Source organism: Electrophorus electricus, chromosome 11 (assembly GCF_041902795.1).
Source record: "Electrophorus electricus isolate QZ-2024a chromosome 11, ASM4190279v1, whole genome shotgun sequence".
Classification (NCBI taxonomy): domain Eukaryota; kingdom Metazoa; phylum Chordata; class Actinopteri; order Gymnotiformes; family Gymnotidae; genus Electrophorus; species Electrophorus electricus.
In genome coordinates, this window is record NC_137507.1 from 5,585,615 (window position 1) to 5,604,007 (window position 18,393).

Consider the following 18,393-nt stretch of genomic DNA (forward strand, 5'->3'; position numbering starts at 1 on the left):
ATGTCAAGCATACATGCACACAACAGTTGGAGGTCTCTGCCTGTCGCATCCCCTCTGTTATGGTTGTCATGGTGAAGGGTGCTTTGTCTTGCATTGGTTCCTTTGAGGCTTTGGCTGTGTGCTTGTGTTTTGGTTTCTATGCCCCTCCCTGTCTCCACCCACGTGTCATGTACCATAGCTGTGTCTTGTCTATAACACCTCCCAGTGATATTTTCCATAAATGTCCCCAGGTGTTTCTTATATATTTTGCTAGTTATCAGTGATTCCCTTTTTTTGTGTGTGTTTCGTTGTCTGCTCTCTTTATCATTATTCCTTCGTGTTTAGACCTTAGATTCAAATATCACTCACACTTCTATACTGTTCTCATGTGTTTTAGAAATACTTTGATTTTTCATTAATATCTGTACTTCAGTCTTGTTGTTCAGTTTAAATACTAGACACCACCAACAGAAGCAGAGGGCAAATCATGTTCATAGATTTTGAAGACAAGTGGCAATTTCACATTACATACAATCCCCAACTAAAGTTGGATGCTACTGCAGTTACAAATCCTTTGCATTTCTGGTGTTTATTTAGAGATGGCTGTGCTGACACAAGTCCAAAAAGCTGTTCATCAGCTGTTCATCCCTCCCCTCCTTAATACACCCATGTAATAACAATAAGTTCTATAGCTGCACATATTGGGGCGTGCCAATCAGGTAGTCCATGATCCATGATACCAGGGCAATGTCCATCCTCAGCTTGTCCCTTAAGCAGGAGGGGCTGGATGGTGTTGAAGGCACTAGAGAATCCAAGAACATGACTCTCAGTGCTCCCTGCTATCTCCAGGTGTGAGTAGGTTCTGTGTAACAGTTAAATAATGGCATCTTCAACTTTCCCATGCAGCTGATAGGCAAACTGTAAGGGGTCCAATACTGCACCCACATGTGACCTGAGGTGACCCAGGACGTGTCTGCAGTGACTTCATAAAATGTTATGTCAGTGCTAAAGGTCTATAGTTGTTTAGTTCCTCAGAGTACTTGATCTTTGGTACTGGGAGTATTCACAATGTCTTATAAAGCACTAAGATCTTCTACAGTCCCATGCTTAAGTTGTATATGTACTGTAGGACTCCACACACTGACACAGTTGGCTTATATTTAAAGACTGTCCAACAGACTGCAACGTCTGCAAGGTTTTGTACACAACACCATACACAGCATCTGGCTGCACCACAACCCTGAAGCTGCACCCTGGTGTAAACATCATGTCTAATGTATGTTTCAACAGTATAGTCATCAAACAAACCAAATGTTTGCTGGCAATGATCATAATTCAAGAAAAATGATTAATTGTATCGGGTCTTAAAATATAAGTAATCTGTGATTCATACAGTACATAAGAAGCAGTGCTTTAATGCATTTAGAAAAGTTGATGTCATCAAGGTTAGCATCACATAGTAGCTGAGGCTGTGTGTGTGATTGTGCTGGGGAACAGAGAGAGTTTTACACAAAGATTTCACCTTTCTTTATAATCTTCAGAAATTGAAATACACTTCCCGAGGACCCCTAATGAGCACTATGTAGTGTGAGTGTGTGTGTCTCTCCCAGCTGTACGGATGTTGTATTGGTGCGGACCATCAGTGTGGGCGGACGCATCCAGCCCATCGCTCTCGGGTTGGATGTGGTCTTGCTGGGGCTCCGCCCTCTGTTTGAGAGCATGCAGAGCGTAGTTCACAGCTGTGCTCTTCTGCCAGCTCCAAGCTCCACAGGCGGGGTTATAGAACATACCCCGGAGAGACTCAACACAGAAACCAGCTGTGAGAGAGTGCAACACACACACACACACACAGTCAGTGGAGAACAGATACACTGCTTTACAGTGGACTCATGTGTCATATTCAGTTATTTTCTACAGGAGTTGTGCCATATACGTGAACCTGCTCTAGGCACACCTGAACCAAGTGATCAGTTAAATACTTAAAGGAATATTTCAGCAATACACTTCAAGAAACATTTTTCAGCATTTGGGTCAGGGTCTTTTAAAATAATTTAGAGTGGTTATTGTCACATGGTAGGATGTAGTCACAGATGGTGCAAAAATAATGTAGTGGAATAATTTCAAGATCACAAAGTTTTCATTCCTTTTTACAGAGATACCTGACAATATACATAACATTGGTATATTTACTCGGGATTGTTATTCCTTGTGTTAAAAGTGAGAGAGCACTTTTGTAGGTCACTCTGGATAAGAGCGTCTGCCAAATGCCGTAAATTTAAATGTTTCTGCATATCACACATTACATTTTCCATAAGTCACTCTAAGAATTCATCCTTAATCTGTTCAAACTCTTTATTGCTATGATCTAGTTTAAATAAATACTAATTCACTATGTATAGAAACATTTCCATCTCAGAATCAGACATGTTTGTGTGAGGGTAAAACGTCTCACGAAGTTTATCCTGTAACTAAGGAGGCTGCTGTTTCAAAACAACACTCAGATAACTGGAGCCACAAGCTACTATCTGTCAATCTAGAAAATGTAAATAGTGTTTTAGGTACATTTTTGGGAAAATGCATTACCATACCATTCATAATTCACAAATGTTTACATTTCATGAAAAAAATGCTCAGTCTGTAGGAGCTTATTTTTGGGCTGTCTGCATGTGACACACAAATTCAATGATCACTTAAAATATCCTGACAATGAAATTATCTTGAATAGCAGGAACGTTGAAAAAAAACAAAAAAAACAATTAGCAATGAATATTCCTTTAATGACAGGCTGCTTGGAAGCTCTGATGTGGAGTTTGGGGGGTTAGGACTGGAACTTTAATGCAGGGGTGGGGAATACTTGTGTGATACTTACAGGACTCCAACAATCTCTCCAGCTCCACAGGGGTGATGAATTTGTCCCAGTCATGAGTTCCTCCGGGGACGATTCGGAGCAGCCACTCAGCGAGCACAATGCTCGACACATAAGAGAGCTGTGTGCGATTTATGGTGGTGATGAAGAGAGAGCCACCAGGCTGTTTACCAGAAAACAAACACAAACAGTTTTTTTTGTACTCAGGTTCTCTTAAAGGACAAGTTGGATATTTTTCATTCATCTTCGTAAAAAAGGGTGTCACATGCTATAATGTGTTTTAAAAACAAAAATTATTATTTTGTCTGTTTGGAAATGTACTTATGGTGGGAATGGACCAACCATTACATTAAGGCTTTCTGTTTTTTCCAAGCATGTTCTGAATAAATATGAACACACAAAGGCCAATGGTTACACTTTTGTAAGTAGATTTTTCCATGGTTTTGAGGGCTTAAACAATAAGAGCTGGACCGTTAAAGCCCAGTGTACAGAATAAGGTTGTATTCTCTATAACACCCTTGATATCAGGCAATAGAAGATGGTAAGCAAAGATGTCACACACAGCCACACACAGAGCTGACAGACTCATTAGTTTCAGCGATGTTACCTTCAGCACACAGTGACAGCAGTGGATGAAGGTGTCGAGGTCAGCTAGGTGTTCAAGCACCTCAGATGCCAGCACTGCATCAAAGTGCTCTTCCTCCTCGTCAGCCAGCTCCTCCAGTGTGCAGGCCCGGTACTGCACATGATCCTGCAGCACTGGGTCATGGGAGGCATGCAGCTCTGCGATACGCACATTGTCTTCCACAGGGTCAATACCCAACACAACAGCACCCAGCCGGCCCAGTGGCTGAGACAAGGGGCACATAGATCAACTTCAGCACAAAGAAAATCTCAGTGCATTAAAATCCCACCACGTAACCACCATTAATGATCACAAAGACAACATTCCTCCATATTTTTCTATTAAATATGTCTGATAAAGAAACATCAGCAGAGCTGCACGAGAACCCCAATGTCCATGTTTCTCAGGGAGAACCCCACTGCTCAGGATTTCAGATGGATTTTCAATATTTTAATGAAGTGCACTGACTGGATATTTGAGGCAGAATGACATTTTAAATATGGAAACAAAGGTTACCTCAGTAAGTAAACCGCCACCACAGCCAACATCCAGGATTCTTAGTCCAGCCAGGGGTTTGCTTATAGGATGCACACTGTGTACATTCAACAGATTATCCCTACAGGGACGATCAAAGGTCAGATGTAAGAGCCTTGCAAGTTACATCAACATGTCCTCATCTCCTTTTATTTTTGTAGTTCGACTATTATACATCACATTTAAGAGAGATGGTAACCATAGCAAAGACAACACTAGCATGGAGAAAGTCCTTGAAAAGCCCTCATACGTATTCAAGTAAATTTATAGCAATATGCACTAAAACTATGGTGATAGACACTGACATTCCAGCAACCCCCTGCATTTTAACACACACTGCACTGAGAGTGTGCTATCCCCATAGCATCACATCTCCTTCCAGCCTGGGGAGGAGTTATCTATGCGATCAGATCATGACCCGCAGGTTGGAGGACGGGATGTGCGCAGAGAAACCCACATTATAAAACAACAACAAACCAACTAACAGCATCATGTTTCACAGAGTACTTAAGAGTTATTATTGCTTATGCAGTTACATTACATACTTTTGCATGTCCTTACAATTTCAGGATTAATTACAGATCAAGGCTACACTAAATATATTAATTACATATTTGCAGTTACCCAATAACGCCTAGCTAAACCAGTTAATACAGACCGGATGAATGGCACTCGCAGGTCGTTCAACGAGTGAAGCGCAGCAAAGTCACCCTGAAGATCCCACCATTTGTTGGCCATAGCCTGGAACTTCCTCACCTCGGCCGGGTCGAGAGTACTGTGCGAAACTGTCCGTACATGTTGGACAAGTCTATGGAACAGAACACTTTTATTCCGTACAGGAATTTAGTTGAAAGTAGCGGTTCCTTCAGGTCTTCGGTAGGTTAGCTAGCTAGCTAGTGAGTGAGTCAAAAGATGATTCACGCTTGTCTAGTTACGTGGCTATTTGGACTGATCAGCTATCTGAAACGAACACATAACAGTAAAATATTTGCGATTCTCACCTAGTTGCGACTCCCATAAACTTTAGATTAGACAAATGGCGTTCAAGAAACTGCTTGTAGTGTTTGCATGACGTCCAGGTGGCGAGACGCTTTGACATTGTGCCTTGTCCCTTGTTCATGGGACATTGGAATCTTGACTCACGAAAGACCCTACAAGCGAAGCGTCCAAATGTATTGCAATACATATTTGCATCTTATTTAGTCAGATTTCTTTAATATTTCACGAGATTGCGATAGCTCGACTCCTGTTCCCCAATTTGAACGCACCAGTTCCGCATTACTTTTTGGTCGTGTCGAAACTCACCATCACATAGGTTCCGACCCAACAAACAAACGTTACCAAATCTTCCAGTAACCCGCCTTCTTCACAAAGCAAATTGAGCCTTTAAACGCTGCATTTTAGCGCGAATGCCCTAGTTATTTCCATAACATAAACAAAATTTATTTCCATGTGTTGTCATGGTTCCAGGAATGCCCCTGCAGTGCACAGGGATTTCTAATCTCAACCCTTTTGACACTTTAACCATGTTTTTAAAATAAAATTGACCAGACTGAAAATAAGCAAGAGGCACCTTAGGGAACAGTAAAATCGTTTATTTACTGGAATCCGAGTCAAGGACTCCTTCCCGGTTTAAGCTTTATAAAAGAATTCTGAGACAATAAAATATAAAAAGCAAACATTTGAAATATCTATGATCACCGAGTAGTCAGCATTACATGTTCTACATGAAGTACACATGAAGTTAGTATAAGATGCCATCTGTTTAGCCTGTATTAGCATGGGCAAATTTCAGTCATATCAACACAGAGGAAGCAGAGATCGAAGAGAAATAACCATTGTTTTATTGGGCAATTTACATCAAATATGAATCCACTACCTCTTGCAGAGGGTTTTAAAACGTTACAGCTTCAAGATTCTAGTAACTACCTAATGCTGAGTCTTGCATAATACAAGGCAAAAACCTATCATTCAAAATGTCCTGTATTGCAGACACTGGTTAAAAAATATCACATATTTACACTGAGGGTTTGCGGGGATAGTGAAAGAGTGGAGAGTTCACCTACAACGTTGCCTCCATAATGAGACAAGCCCATTAAACTCATGGAATTTTAAAATATGTGCGCGATTGAAGAGCCGAGTCCTTAGCGCCTGCGGCGGCTGGGTGAAACTGACCTGCAAGAGAACCACGAATACAGCCTTAGTACAATTTCTCTCTCACTCTCACACACGTACGTTATGACATCCAGAGATTAGTTCACGCAGTCACACCCTTCACAGCTACAGCATCAACACTATACACAGAGGAGAAGCAGCAGAGTTAAATTTTATCACAGCTCAGAGAAGCCATGTCTGCTCCTGAGAACAGGCCCCTCTTTTGGAAGCTTGGATTACTGCACAGAGCACCTTTCAGCAGAGGGGGGTGCTATAACATCATTAGTACATAAATTCTAAGATAAAATTTAAAATTCTCTCAAAGAAGGATTAAAGAAATACAAATACATATATCATCTTTAATTATTATAAAAAACAGACAAACATGGATTAATATATTAAGAAAGAGAGGAAAAAATGGATACTACCTTGATCGCGACTTAGACTTGTGTTTGCGGCTTGCCTTCTTACCAGACTTGTGAGATTTTTCCGTTGATCTTGATCGACTACGTTTAGTTTTTTTTGACTTCTTGCCTTTGCTAAGCTCAGGGGATGGGGACCTGCTGGAATCAGAGTCTGAGTACTTCCTGCTAGCTTTGGCTGAGCTCTTCTTACTAGACCTGCTGTCCTGCCGGGAAAGTTTCCCACTGTGGGAGTCTGTGATCTCACTCGCTCGCCTCCTCTTAGATCTGCTCTCCTCCTCCCTGGTTGAGCTCCCTTCCCTCTCCCTCTCCCTCTCCTTTTCCTTGCCCTTCTGTTTATCCTTCCTCTTGTCTATCTCTTTCTCTCTTTTCTTCTTGTCCTTCTCGTGACTCTGGCTCCTGTCCCTCCTCCTGTCTCTGTCCCTGCTGGCTGTCCTGGGTCTCCGGCGACTGCGGCTGGCGCTGCGTCTGCGCTCCCTGCTGTGCCGTCTGTCTCGGCTGGAGCTGCGGCTAGCCTTGGCCCTGTCCTTGGACCTGCTCTTGTGCCCCCTGCTGGATCGACGCTGGCGAGAGCGGCTGCGCTTCCTGTGGTGGGTGGAGCGCTCTTCGCTGCGGTCTCTGCTACCCCGCCTCCTCTCCCGGACGCCACGCCGTGACTGGTGCCTGTGGGAACTGCGGCTGCGGCTACGTCTGCGGTTGCCACGGGAGATAGAGCGGCTCCGCCTCCTCTTCCTCCGTGGTGAGGACGAGCGAGAGGAGCTACGGGAGGATGAGGAAGACGATGACGAAGAGGACTGGCTGGAGGAGGAAGACGAGCTGGAGCGAGAGGTGCGACTGTGGCGTTCATTAGGTGAGCCGCTGACGCTGTCAACACTTCGACCTGCACGCTCCTTTCCTGATCCCACCCGCTTGACCTCACTATCCTCTAGCTCACTCCGCGATCTGCGCCGCTCTACCACTATCTCTGTCTCCCTCTCTCTCACTTCCTGCTTGTGTTTGGGCTCTGACTGCTCATCCTGAAAATTCTCCCTTTCCCTGCTCACTCCTCCTGAGGTTTCTGCAAGACACACACACACAATTTTTTTTACTATATATATATATATAAAAAAAATTACACACACAAACTGTGCATGTGTGTTATCAGACCTGTGCTCGGTGGCGTCTCGAGTGACTGCCTCTCCTGCTGCTGGAGCTCTCGTTCCTTGCGGCGGAATGCATCCTGCTTCTGCCGGATCCGGTGTCGAAGTTCCTCCTCATCGGTGTCGGACGACTCGGAGCCCTTTGCGCTGCGCTCCTCATCCTCGCTGTCATCTGAGCCATATGCTCCTAGGCCACCTGCAGGGACAAAACCCCTCTTCTAGCAGTCAGTCCTGCGACAGGCCATCCCAGCCTCCAGCACACCCCCACATCCTTCTACTGTCTCACTCGCTCTCACAACACCCCCAAAAACCATATTATGCCCTATTGAAGCATGCTTTTAACAACCTTGTCAGGTAGCCTGATAACCTCACAGACACTGAGATGCAGATGGCTAACCACTGCATGAGGATCTGCTACAACAGCTCATCACAAAAGACACAAGAGATGTGGAGGACAGAACACGTTATGCCCAGAGAGCAGTCCCAGCACAACCCCTGACCCTGCCTGGCCCCACCCACCCGGTTGATCTGAGGATGATGAGCACTTACCGAGGCCGGTGAGAGAAGCCAGTGCACTGGACTGTGCCAGCTGTTTTGCAGGAGCTTTGATTCACATCAACAACAGGAACAACATGTTAAAACACATACAGCCACCATTTTCTCAAAGTCTCTAGAGAGGAGGGTACAGATATTCACTATTCACAAGCGCTGCCTTTGGCAAGAACAAAACAAAACGGAGAGAAGAAAAGGGTTAAAGTTTGTCCCACACACACAGGCACAGCAGTAAACAGTGGAGAAGAGGAACAGAACCATTCTGTACTAATGGAGTGTCTCTCTGAAACAGGAGTCCCCCTGGTATAGCAGTGAGAGTTCTGCTCCGAGATCAGGACAGTTTGGAGCACTTTCTGATCAGAGTCGTCTGAGGGCTCATTCGCGAACAAAGGCAAAGACTCGACTCTGCCAGTCTCTTAATGAGCTTCTCCACTCTTTGTAGTTTATTCCTCTCCGTTTGCATTAGCAGAGAATGGCTGGGGAGACATTGCCATTTGTCACACAGCTTTACTAAAACCTTACACCAGTCATACAAATACCAGTCACAATTTTTTTTCACATATCTGAAGTCAAAAAAAATGGCCGAATAATTCTACTATGTGAGGTGGCCTTTCTTCACTGTGAAACGGGAAGGCACAGTTGCATGGGGAGAAGAGAAGAGGAGCAGACCTTTGGTGGCTTTGCGATGGGTCTCCTTGGCCACCTGGAGGATTTCTTCATTTGTGACCTCGAGGAGAACTTCTGTTAGAAGAGTTTTGGTCAGGAGCATCTGTTTAGAGCAATAGACAGAGAAAGGTGTTGCTGTGAGGTTAAAATTGATGCGGTGTGGGTTGGAGTGTGTGCATGTGGGGTGTGCACATGGAAGCTCTAAGCTGACCAGCTGAAACTCTCGCTCCTCCTCCGTCATTTCTGGTTCACTCTGTTCATCGTGCGCAGGAGACGAGTTCCTGCTGGCCGGTTCCTGCCGTCTCCGCGACGTGACCTCCTCTCTGGCCTCACCTTCTTCACCAGCTTCTTCTTCTTCTTCTTCTTCTTCTTCTTCTTCCTCCTCCTCCTCCTCCTCCTCCTCCTCATCATCACTGTCCTGTAATCAGAAACACACAAAAGGTCAAAGAAGGCTCAGAGACTCGCAGAAGAGCCCCACATTCTTAGGTAACTCCACCCGATGTTCAGTTGTTTGACATGCCAAACATCAGAACAGTGATCACACTGAGTCTCAGGAGGGGAGAACTGCTGCCAGTGCACTAATGAAAGTGGGAGCGGGTCGTCGGGGTGTATGTGAGAGGGTGTGCCTGCAGTAACCTCAGGTTGCTCCTGCTCAGAACGGGGTGCTTACAAATTTGCTCTTGCGTGGCACCCGAGGTCCATCTCCCTCTTCCTCTACCATATCATTGTCGTGGTGGTCAGTAGGCAGCTCAGCTCGCTCCTTCTCCAGTCGTTCTTTCTCCAGCCTTTTCTGCTTCTCCCGGTCCATCTTCTCAAGGCCCTCTCGTATCCATGCCGGCAGAGTCCTGCGTTTGACTGCATCTAAATCAGGGATAGGAACAAATTTCACAAATTACCACTAGACAGCATGCAGTGTTCTCCATGTAGACTGGAGCCAGACATCACGCTGCAGCAGTGACTCTCCACGAGCTTTGGTGGGAGCATGTACCAAGAGCCGGTGCTTCTGGTTTGATGCCCAGTTGGTTGGGCGACCTGGGCCGATCTGGTCTGAAACCTGGGAGCCTGTCTCTTCGGTTCTGGGGTCCGTCGGGCCAGAATGGTGGGTGGAACCCTGCACCAGGTGGGCCATATGCCCCTCCTGCTGCCGCGCCATGCTGCACACAAAGGCCGTAATGTTGCCATGAGAAATTCTTCCACACTGCTTCTTTCCCGAATGATTACTAAATTCAAGCCCTAAAATAAATATATGGGGAAAAAGCAACAGTACACACCATGTCAACATGAAAGCCCTCCAGTCTTGCATCATACCTGGTAATCAAACTGGTTGACTCCTATTGGGGGCATCGGGTAGTGTTCAGGCTGGCCACCAAAGCCATGGCTGTTCTGAGGGAAAACGCTGTGGTGGGCATCGCCTGGGAACTCCCCACTGTCCTGACTGTTGCTGTCTTCAGATGGGTTAACAACATCCATAGGTCCTGGTCCTGGAGGGATCCACGCTTGATCCGCAGGAGGAGGGGGTGGTTGGCCATGCATTCCCCATTCTAACCAACAAGCAGGTTTGTAAATAACAACAATAAACAATAGGAGACCACAGAGTAACAGCTATGTTCTATATATATTCTGACTGTAAAGCTAGGCAAGTTTATTTGTACAGCACATATACACAACTGTAGTTTGAAATGTTTTAAATGAACAAAACTAAAACATAATTAGGACACAAGTTAATTAACAAACACAAAGAAAAACAAGTGATTAAAAGGAAATCAAATGTAGTCTTACCTGGCTGCCACATCCTCCCAAAACTGGATTCAGTCTGAAAGGCAGCATGGTTGTTGTGAGTGTCCAGACCAGGCATGTCCTGCCCGTTGGGCTGCAGGGGCTGAGGCTCCACTGCTCCACCACTGGACTCCTTCTGTGCTATCCATGCCTGGGCCAATGCTGCCCAGTCCACCTGACCTGCAGCACACACAAACCACAACACATCAGCTTACTGAAGGAATACCGTGCAGTCAACAACAGCAAGAAAGCATAGCACTTAAAAGGAAATTAGTGATGAGGTGTCATTCAGTAATAAGAATACAATTAAGACAAATAGCAAGATCAAGATGAACTTACTTGGATCTTGCTGATGCTGAAATGACTGCATCCACTGCTGCTGGTTCAATGGCCACTGCGGCCAGGGCTGTCCTCCCTGGTCCCACATCTCTCACCTTCTGGTTCTAATCCCGAGATCTTAGTGCAACAAACCCAAAATAAGATGAAATGTGTCGTGCAAGGTTCAAAACATAGATGTTACAGGAGAGCACAGCAGCTTCTAACACAGGGCCCTGAACAAGAGAGAATTGTTTCAAAGCCTTTCACTGGTTAACATCATCTCATTCTTTCTTCTTTCATACTATATGGTCTTTTGTCTGCAAAAGTGGATGTTTAAAAAAAACCTGTTACCTGCTATGTGAACATAATTCATTCAAAACAATTAATAGAAAATTCAGAAAATATAGCTAGAGAACACGCAACTAAACTTCTTATAAATCAAGAGTGACTTTCTGGTAAACTGCGAGATGAAAGAACTTAAGGTGATGTATCTAAGAAAGGTATACGCCAAATGTACCACTCATAAATGGGGAAATGGCAGCGGTTGCAATGGTGGTTCCACAAAACCCATTAACGGTATCAAACGTTAACGTGCCAATTTGTTTAAAGGACAAGCTAGACTGCTCAACAAACCTATTGGCTAAATAACAGTAATTATCAGCAGGACCTAAGAATGGCAGCTATCTAGGCTAGCCAGTGAAATGGTTAAGTATTATATTTAAAATGTCAATTTGTTTATAACGAATAAGACAGCTAACGCTAGCTAAAAATCACATCCTTCGTTGGATACTAGTCACGTAACCTAACGCTAGCTAACGTCAGTTGCTTATAACATTTCTCAGGCAATACTAGGTAGCTAGTTAGCTAGCATTCGTGTCGTAGGTCAACGGCTAGTTATTAAGCAGGTTACATAGGTTAGTGAACCTAGCTACGATAACCTGTCAAAGTGTGGATGGCTAACTGTGATACAAAATCGTTAATACCAAATATTTTACAATGATGTATTGTATTAAGACGAGGTTTGCGTATAGGAATACTGGTTCCAACATATCTATCTTCTTAGATATCTATGTAGATAGAGAGATAGATAGATAGCTATAGATAGATAGATAGACAGATAGATAGATCTCGTTAACTAACTAAAAACGAAACATTCACCCGTAGCTAGCGCAAAGTAACGAATGTGTTAGCCAGCACTTCGGCTAATGTTAGGCCTCGAAAATAAAACATCAAATACGCAAAACCACATTTGCAGTTACATCGTTCATATTTCCAGCTGCATCATTTTCACGACTGTCGCTAGTAAATATCGAATTATCTTTAAATTGCGTTCACATTTAAAACCACATCTTACCTACCTCTTCCAGTCTCTTATGCGTCTTGCACGTAAAATGGCGATAATTTGCTGACCCGGAAATGTTTGATGTTTGGCAGTGGGAACCGGTTGTGATTGACAGTTACACTGAGACAACGGTGATCAGATTTCAGCGCTAGTATTTCTTAGGTAGTTACGCGATTAACGTACATTATCCACGCTATTTGGCGTTTTTGTTTGTTTGGTTGATTGTTTTATGATTATTATTATTATTTTATTTTATTGAATTGTTGAGTCACGTGGCTATGATGTAGTTATAGTGGTCAAGCCAAAGCGCTTAGGTGTTAATTCATACTTTGCTGGATTTGGCAGTTCTAGTCCTGGAGGGTCACAACGTAAATGATCCAGTACACGGGTTTTTCAAGACCCTAATCGCTGATTCACACTTGCTCAAAAACATTGTGCTTTTCCCATCTCAGAGGTTGGGAACAGACAGCCCTAACCAAACTGCCACATGATGTTCATTTTGCCTGAGATGGTAGGTTATGTATATTCTTTGCCTTCCAATGTCTGAGGAATATTTAAATAAATAAATAAATAAATGTCAATTTACAGTGATTAGAATGTATTGTGCCTGTCTGGAGGAGTTAGAAAGAGTAATCCACTGCTCCCCAGGATTCTGTTCTCCTGTCTGGACTGATGCTAATACAAGATAGACCCTGAGAGTTCCTGCTCACCTACCCTCTACCAGTGAGACCAAAACTGAACCACCAGCATGAGTCACTGACATGCCAACTGTGCCTTCATGTGCTTAGCCTATAAGGTTCAAAATTCAACACCTCCCTCTGCATTGCAACTAGACTGTATTTAGATGTTTCATGTGCAGACTCTAAGAGTTTTCTCCACTACTGCCTTTTGCTTGCTCATTAGAGGCCTGCACCCAGATTCTCTCTAAAGATTTACCAAAGCAATGTATCCCCTGAAGCTAACCTGTGCAGAGTAAGTTAAATTGAATATAAACCCACCTTTACACCAATCATATCTTTCTAAAAAATGGTATCACCCTTCTTAGATGACTCAATAGATATTAGAACCTGCATTTTAAAAGGCTCATTGCCACATCCTGGCTCAGAGACCTCCTTTAATGTGGCACTCTCACAAACAAAGGCCAGGATAAAGAGGGCTTTTGGCATTCTGGCATCCATCTCTGAGGGCTCAGATGTGCCCCAGATATGGCAGGGGAATTCGCTGTTGTCTGTGTAGGGCTGAACAACCTAGCCATAATAAGAAAAGAGCCCCTTCCATGGAAACACCTCCTCTTGACATTGTTGATCCCATCACGAAGATGCAAGGAAGGATGGTGAGGTGTTTCACCACTGAGCAGTTTTTTCAATTAATTTCTTACACTTTGAATAAATTTGTACTCTATAACACTTCATTTGATTTTTAATTCCCATTTTATTTGATTACACCAAAACAAAGACAATTGGCATACAAGAATGGTGTCACGAGTTTATTGGTTTAGACCAAAGTCTTGAATCTTATCTGCACAGACATGACACATGAGAACTACTGTGTTACACATAGATAATGTTTCTCTGATTGGCCAAGGGGTAGATGCCGCAGGCTCAGAGGGTGGAGGCAGAGAAGTGGTGTCCTACACAATATTGCATTACAGACAGATGACTACAACTGACATGTAAAAAGCTACAAGTGTTGTTGAAATGCCAGTATAGCACACCCCCTGTTGTTGGTTAAATATGCAGTAATCCATTAAAAAAATGGCAACTTATTTTAGCTGTACCTGCCAAAGGTCACCTCTCCAGGTCTTTCTGATCATGCAGATGGTGTCCTCATTTCCTGTGGCACACACCTATGAAAACAAGTCTACATTAAATTACGTTATTCAGTGTAGGGTGTCTTCAACTACACATTCCTGTTTGATATGCTCAACATTTTGAAGCAGACTGCTTCCTCGAGATCAAGTAATCATTGCAGGCAATTGAATGCACCATATTTTCTTAGATTGTGTACTCAACCATGTAACTGGATTGCAAAAACGTGATTTGACTAAGCTTCATGGATTACATTATATACAGTTTCATGATGCCAGTTAAGCCTGTTTGGGAATGATAGGCTTTCTGAAGCTGGCTTTGTTGAGAAAATACTGAATATCTTGAACCTCCTTTGTAGTATATACGTTTTTGGCATGTAGGATTGTGATGAACTTAATAGTATTGATTTTAAGAGTTCAGACCGATGTGTGTTTACAGTGTGCTATAACTGCTGATACTCTTCTCCCATGCTATGATTTATGGGCTTGGCAAATAAAGAAATAGTTTGTTGAAAATGTACACAATTGTCCCTTTAGACCAAGTGTCATTTACCAGCCAAGACTCCCCAGTTTTGCTTCTAGTTTTGCACTGGAACAGCTAACGTAGGGTAGTAAAGGAATATTAAGACCAGCAATAACTATCTTGCAAACTACATGCTAAAAGCATTCCACATTTGGCTCAAATCATCAAGTTATTAAATAATGTTAAATAGATTTGTGGACTTGTGGGGTTTCTGATGTTGTCTGATGTACTAATAAATAAATAAATATATATATATATATATATATATATATATATATATATATATATATATATATATATATATATATATATATATATATATGGACAAAACTAGGCCATGCATACGCTGTAATTCTATAGTCTATACATTGGTAAAAAGATTTTAGTAAATTTAGTTTAAAAAAAAAGACTTATGCCAAACCACATGTTTTTATTTCTATATATCTGCAATAGATAGATATCTCATTTATAATTTTTAATGAATTATGCTCATCCTTACCACAGGAGGGCACTGTATGACAAAAGCTGGATATTTTCTGTATTGTCAAAGAAATAGTGCTGGATATCCTATTGTATTTGCTTGTTCTTGCCCAACAGAAATAATATCCCAGTTTCTGGATGACATTTTTCAACCAATAGTTCAGTCCTTACCTACATATGTTAAAGACTCTTCACACTTTCCACAAATCCTTGAACACCTGAAAGAACAAACGAGCTCCTTTGCGAGCTCCTTGCATTTTTCAGTGAACATTAAAAGTTTATACACAGTCATCCCTAATGAAGATGGTTTGAGAGCTTTAAAACATTTTCTTGAAGACCTGAGAAGAACCCTCCCACCCTTCTCAAGACTGTCAGAACTTGTGTTAACTGCTTCATAATCAACTCCAAGTACTACTCACAAAATAAGGAGTTAATATGGGTACTAAAATGGGACCGTCCTATGAAAACCTCTTTGTTGGATTCATTGAGAAACATTTTTTGAGCAATTTACTGGATCTGTACCCTTACAATTTCTGTGATATGCTGTTGACATTTTTGTTATTGCTACATGCACATTGGAAGACCTCCAACTGTTCATTCATTTCTTCATTCTCCAAGTACTACCCAACCCTTGAATATACACAGAATATAGCACAACCTAGCATGAAGATATCCTTTTTGGATATTTCAGTGAAGTTTGCTAATTCTTGTTTAAATACCACCATCTGTTATAAACCTACAGACTCATTCTTATTTGCAGTACAATTCTTCACATCCCAAGGCCTGTAAAAATTCCTTACTCACAGCTACTTGGACTTAAATGCATTTGCAGTGAGAATGAAAACTTCCTCCAGAAAAACACGGAAATGTATGAATATCTTCAAAAACATGGGTTTCCTGAAGAAGCCATAGATGATGCCTTTGCTCATGTTTTACCTATTTAGAGAGTAGGTGCACCGACCTATAAACAATCTGCTAAGTTATATATATATAAAATTGTAATTTTAATTATTATTATTATTATTATTATTTGTTAAGTTTGAAAAATAAATGGTCAATTAACTTATTTGTTAATAAAAGTTATTTTTCAAGAAAGTTATTTCTCATAGTGTTTAAATATTAAAATTAGAGAGAGAAAGAAAAGAGAAAGCTGTTTACAGATAATTTTGTCTAAATTGAAATTACTAATCTGCATATAACCCACAGACCCTTCTAGCAGACCTTGAATGTTTAAAGTGCTTTTAAATGCTCCCCAGCAAGCAAATTGCATCTAGAATGCAGCAGGATAATTCCCAGGTGAAAACTATGAGCAAGGCATTGAGCTGGCACCCATGCCAAATACATTTCTCGGAATACAGAACTATTTGTGCAATTGGGCTCTCTGCGGTTGTAGATTTTGGCAAGGCAGTTCTCATCTAATCGCTGTGACCTTCAAGTTTGTGCAGTGAGATGATGACAGCTGTCCTACTTTCCTCTGTAGCTGCTAATGTTCAGCTGTAGACTGGCTAGGCATCTGGTTTGTTGCTGAATGTGACTAGTTTATATTAGAACATTAGTGAGTACACTCAGTAAGCCTTTTTTAAACTTCAGCCATTTTCTTATAATCCTGATATTCGGATTCTCTTAATATTTGGTGTGAGGTGCACATAAATATAATCGATCACATTCAATGTCCTTCGCACCATAGTTTTAGCAAATCCTGTCATTGCCAATGGCAAACAGAATGACAGCAGACAGAATGTTTCTGATGTAAGGTTTGCTGTTTGGTTAAGTAGGCTGAGTTGAGGTCTGCCACCCAGATGAAATCCAGTCAGCAGTAGTCATTTGACCCCTTTTATTAATCGTGCACACTAACAGATGGAAAGTCTGTAATTACACACTTATAAACCTCACCTATAAGTACGTCTAATAACCTGGTACTGAGCCCGAGTACAAGGTGGGTGTTTCAAATAAAGTAGCTTTAAAGGGTAGTTGAGAATCAATCACTGCAGACTTCCAGGAGGCCAGAACAGTTTTCAAAATTGTACATGAGAAGGTTCAATTCAGCATGCTGGTTCAAATCCTATAATGACTTCATAAAGTTCAATAAGTTGCCTAGCCACGAGTGCCAGCTTTACACAGGCACCAACAACTCCAGAACAATGTGCGAAATGTCTGTCCCCCCAATCTCTTTCACTCTCATTTCCATTTCATTCCCACCTCTCCCCTGCTCTGTCCCTCCTTAGGCAGCCTGCTGGGAGACCTAATCACCGCACTCCCAGCAAGAAGGTGGTTCACACATACATCAGAAAAATATAAAGTAAGGAGAATAAGAATAGAAAGAAGGAAAAAGAAACAAGGAAGGAGAGGAAAAAAACCAAGCCAAACCTCATGTTCCGCTTTATTTATCACAGCATGTCATGGAGCAGAATATTCCATGACATGCCCACCATAGAACCTTAGAGTCAGAGCACACAGAGACAGGTGGGCATGCAGAATATACACAGAAGCAGAATTAATTAAATACAGAACATCTAAGCAGATTGCAATTAATAATATACAGACAATGTACAAAGAAATTCACAATTAATAATTAACAATATTTTGATTTCCCAGTGGTTTAAAGTTGTCTGTGCATCAGTTCGGTGTATGTTCCACAATTTAAAATATACTATATTCATTCTCACATTTCTCCAGTTTCTTAGTGTTGCTGGTTTTCCAGAGATGAAACACAGAAAATAAATTGTTAAAGTAAGTGTTGATTCAGACCTTGGCTTTACAGGATTGACTTTTTGGACAGTCAACCTGCAAAGGTGAGTAAACCATGGGACACTGATGCCAGCCAGCGTCTCCAGCCTGGACATTTGTGTCCACTATCGAGTTGTTAGGACTGAAGGGGTGAGCACAAACAACGGGTCAGCCCGTCCCTTTTCCAGTTTGTCTTTCTGATTGAAGCCTACTGATTAATATAATTATTTGGCCAGAATTGGAATAGGTGCACTGATTGGTTATTTGCATAGTACGCCTTGATGAGTTATCAAATCATAAGTAGCATGTGTGGGCTGAATGAACAAGTTATCATCATGGTGGCTAAAACATACGACACAAAAAGCTTCATCTAACCAGAGCAACATGCAGCCACTTTTCCCACCTTGAGTCCACAGGTCCAGAATGCATGTTTAGGCATCGATCTGTGATGCTTTGCACAGCGCCTTTCTAGCCACATAATTT

The 18,393-nt window shown here is 42.3% G+C and overlaps 2 protein-coding genes across 5 annotated transcripts; both read right to left on the reverse strand.

The window, feature by feature from the left end:
• Window positions 1-453: 453 nt before the first annotated feature.
• Window positions 454-5,297, reverse strand: coq3 (coenzyme Q3 methyltransferase). The gene is made up of 6 exons (XM_027031550.3): window positions 5,006-5,297; window positions 4,663-4,812; window positions 3,987-4,086; window positions 3,453-3,695; window positions 2,849-3,008; window positions 454-1,796 (listed from the first exon to the last, which is right to left on the reverse strand). Exons 1-6 carry the CDS (start codon window positions 5,188-5,190, stop codon window positions 1,558-1,560), a joined length of 1,077 nt encoding a protein of 358 aa, XP_026887351.2. The 5' UTR covers window positions 5,191-5,297; the 3' UTR covers window positions 454-1,557.
• Window positions 5,298-5,825: 528 nt separating this feature from the next.
• Window positions 5,826-12,461, reverse strand: pnisr (PNN-interacting serine/arginine-rich protein). Of its 4 annotated transcripts, none has more exons than XM_035528424.1 (12): window positions 12,390-12,461; window positions 11,053-11,169; window positions 10,717-10,893; window positions 10,246-10,478; window positions 9,926-10,091; window positions 9,608-9,798; window positions 9,149-9,355; window positions 8,941-9,040; window positions 8,269-8,322; window positions 7,727-7,915; window positions 6,587-7,637; window positions 5,826-6,179 (listed from the first exon to the last, which is right to left on the reverse strand). In XM_035528424.1, the coding sequence occupies exons 2-12, from the start codon at window positions 11,138-11,140 to the stop codon at window positions 6,149-6,151; spliced, it is 2,487 nt and encodes an 828-aa protein (XP_035384317.1). In that variant the 5' UTR covers window positions 11,141-11,169; window positions 12,390-12,461; the 3' UTR covers window positions 5,826-6,148. The 4 variants fall into 4 exon arrangements, 3 of the variants coding, with proteins under 3 accessions (XP_035384317.1, XP_035384318.1, XP_081579488.1); XM_035528425.2 differs by having other exon boundaries at window positions 12,386-12,405; XM_081723362.1 differs by lacking the exon at window positions 8,269-8,322.
• Window positions 12,462-18,393: the final 5,932 nt, after the last annotated feature.

What these genes read in the sequence shown, in the direction of transcription:
- pnisr (XM_035528424.1), bottom strand. Translation starts at nt 11,140, where the DNA reads ATGTGGGACCAGGGAGGACAGCCCTGGCCGCAGTGGCCATTGAACCAG. An exon ending in ACCAGAAGCACCGGCTCTTG is followed by an intron (nt 9,799 to 9,925) that starts GTACATGCTCCC and finishes TCCCTGATTTAG; the next exon opens with ATGCAGTCAAACGCAGGACT. An exon ending in CCATCGCAAAGCCACCAAAG is followed by an intron (nt 8,323 to 8,940) that starts GTCTGCTCCTCT and finishes TGTGAATCAAAG; the next exon opens with CTCCTGCAAAACAGCTGGCA.
- coq3 (XM_027031550.3), bottom strand. Translation starts at nt 5,190, where the DNA reads ATGTATTGCAATACATTTGGACGCTTCGCTTGTAGGGTCTTTCGTGAG. An exon ending in CTGCGAGTGCCATTCATCCG is followed by an intron (nt 4,087 to 4,662) that starts GTCTGTATTAAC and finishes TCGTCCCTGTAG; the next exon opens with GGATAATCTGTTGAATGTAC. An exon ending in GTGGCGGTTTACTTACTGAG is followed by an intron (nt 3,696 to 3,986) that starts GTAACCTTTGTT and finishes CCCTTGTCTCAG; the next exon opens with CCACTGGGCCGGCTGGGTGC.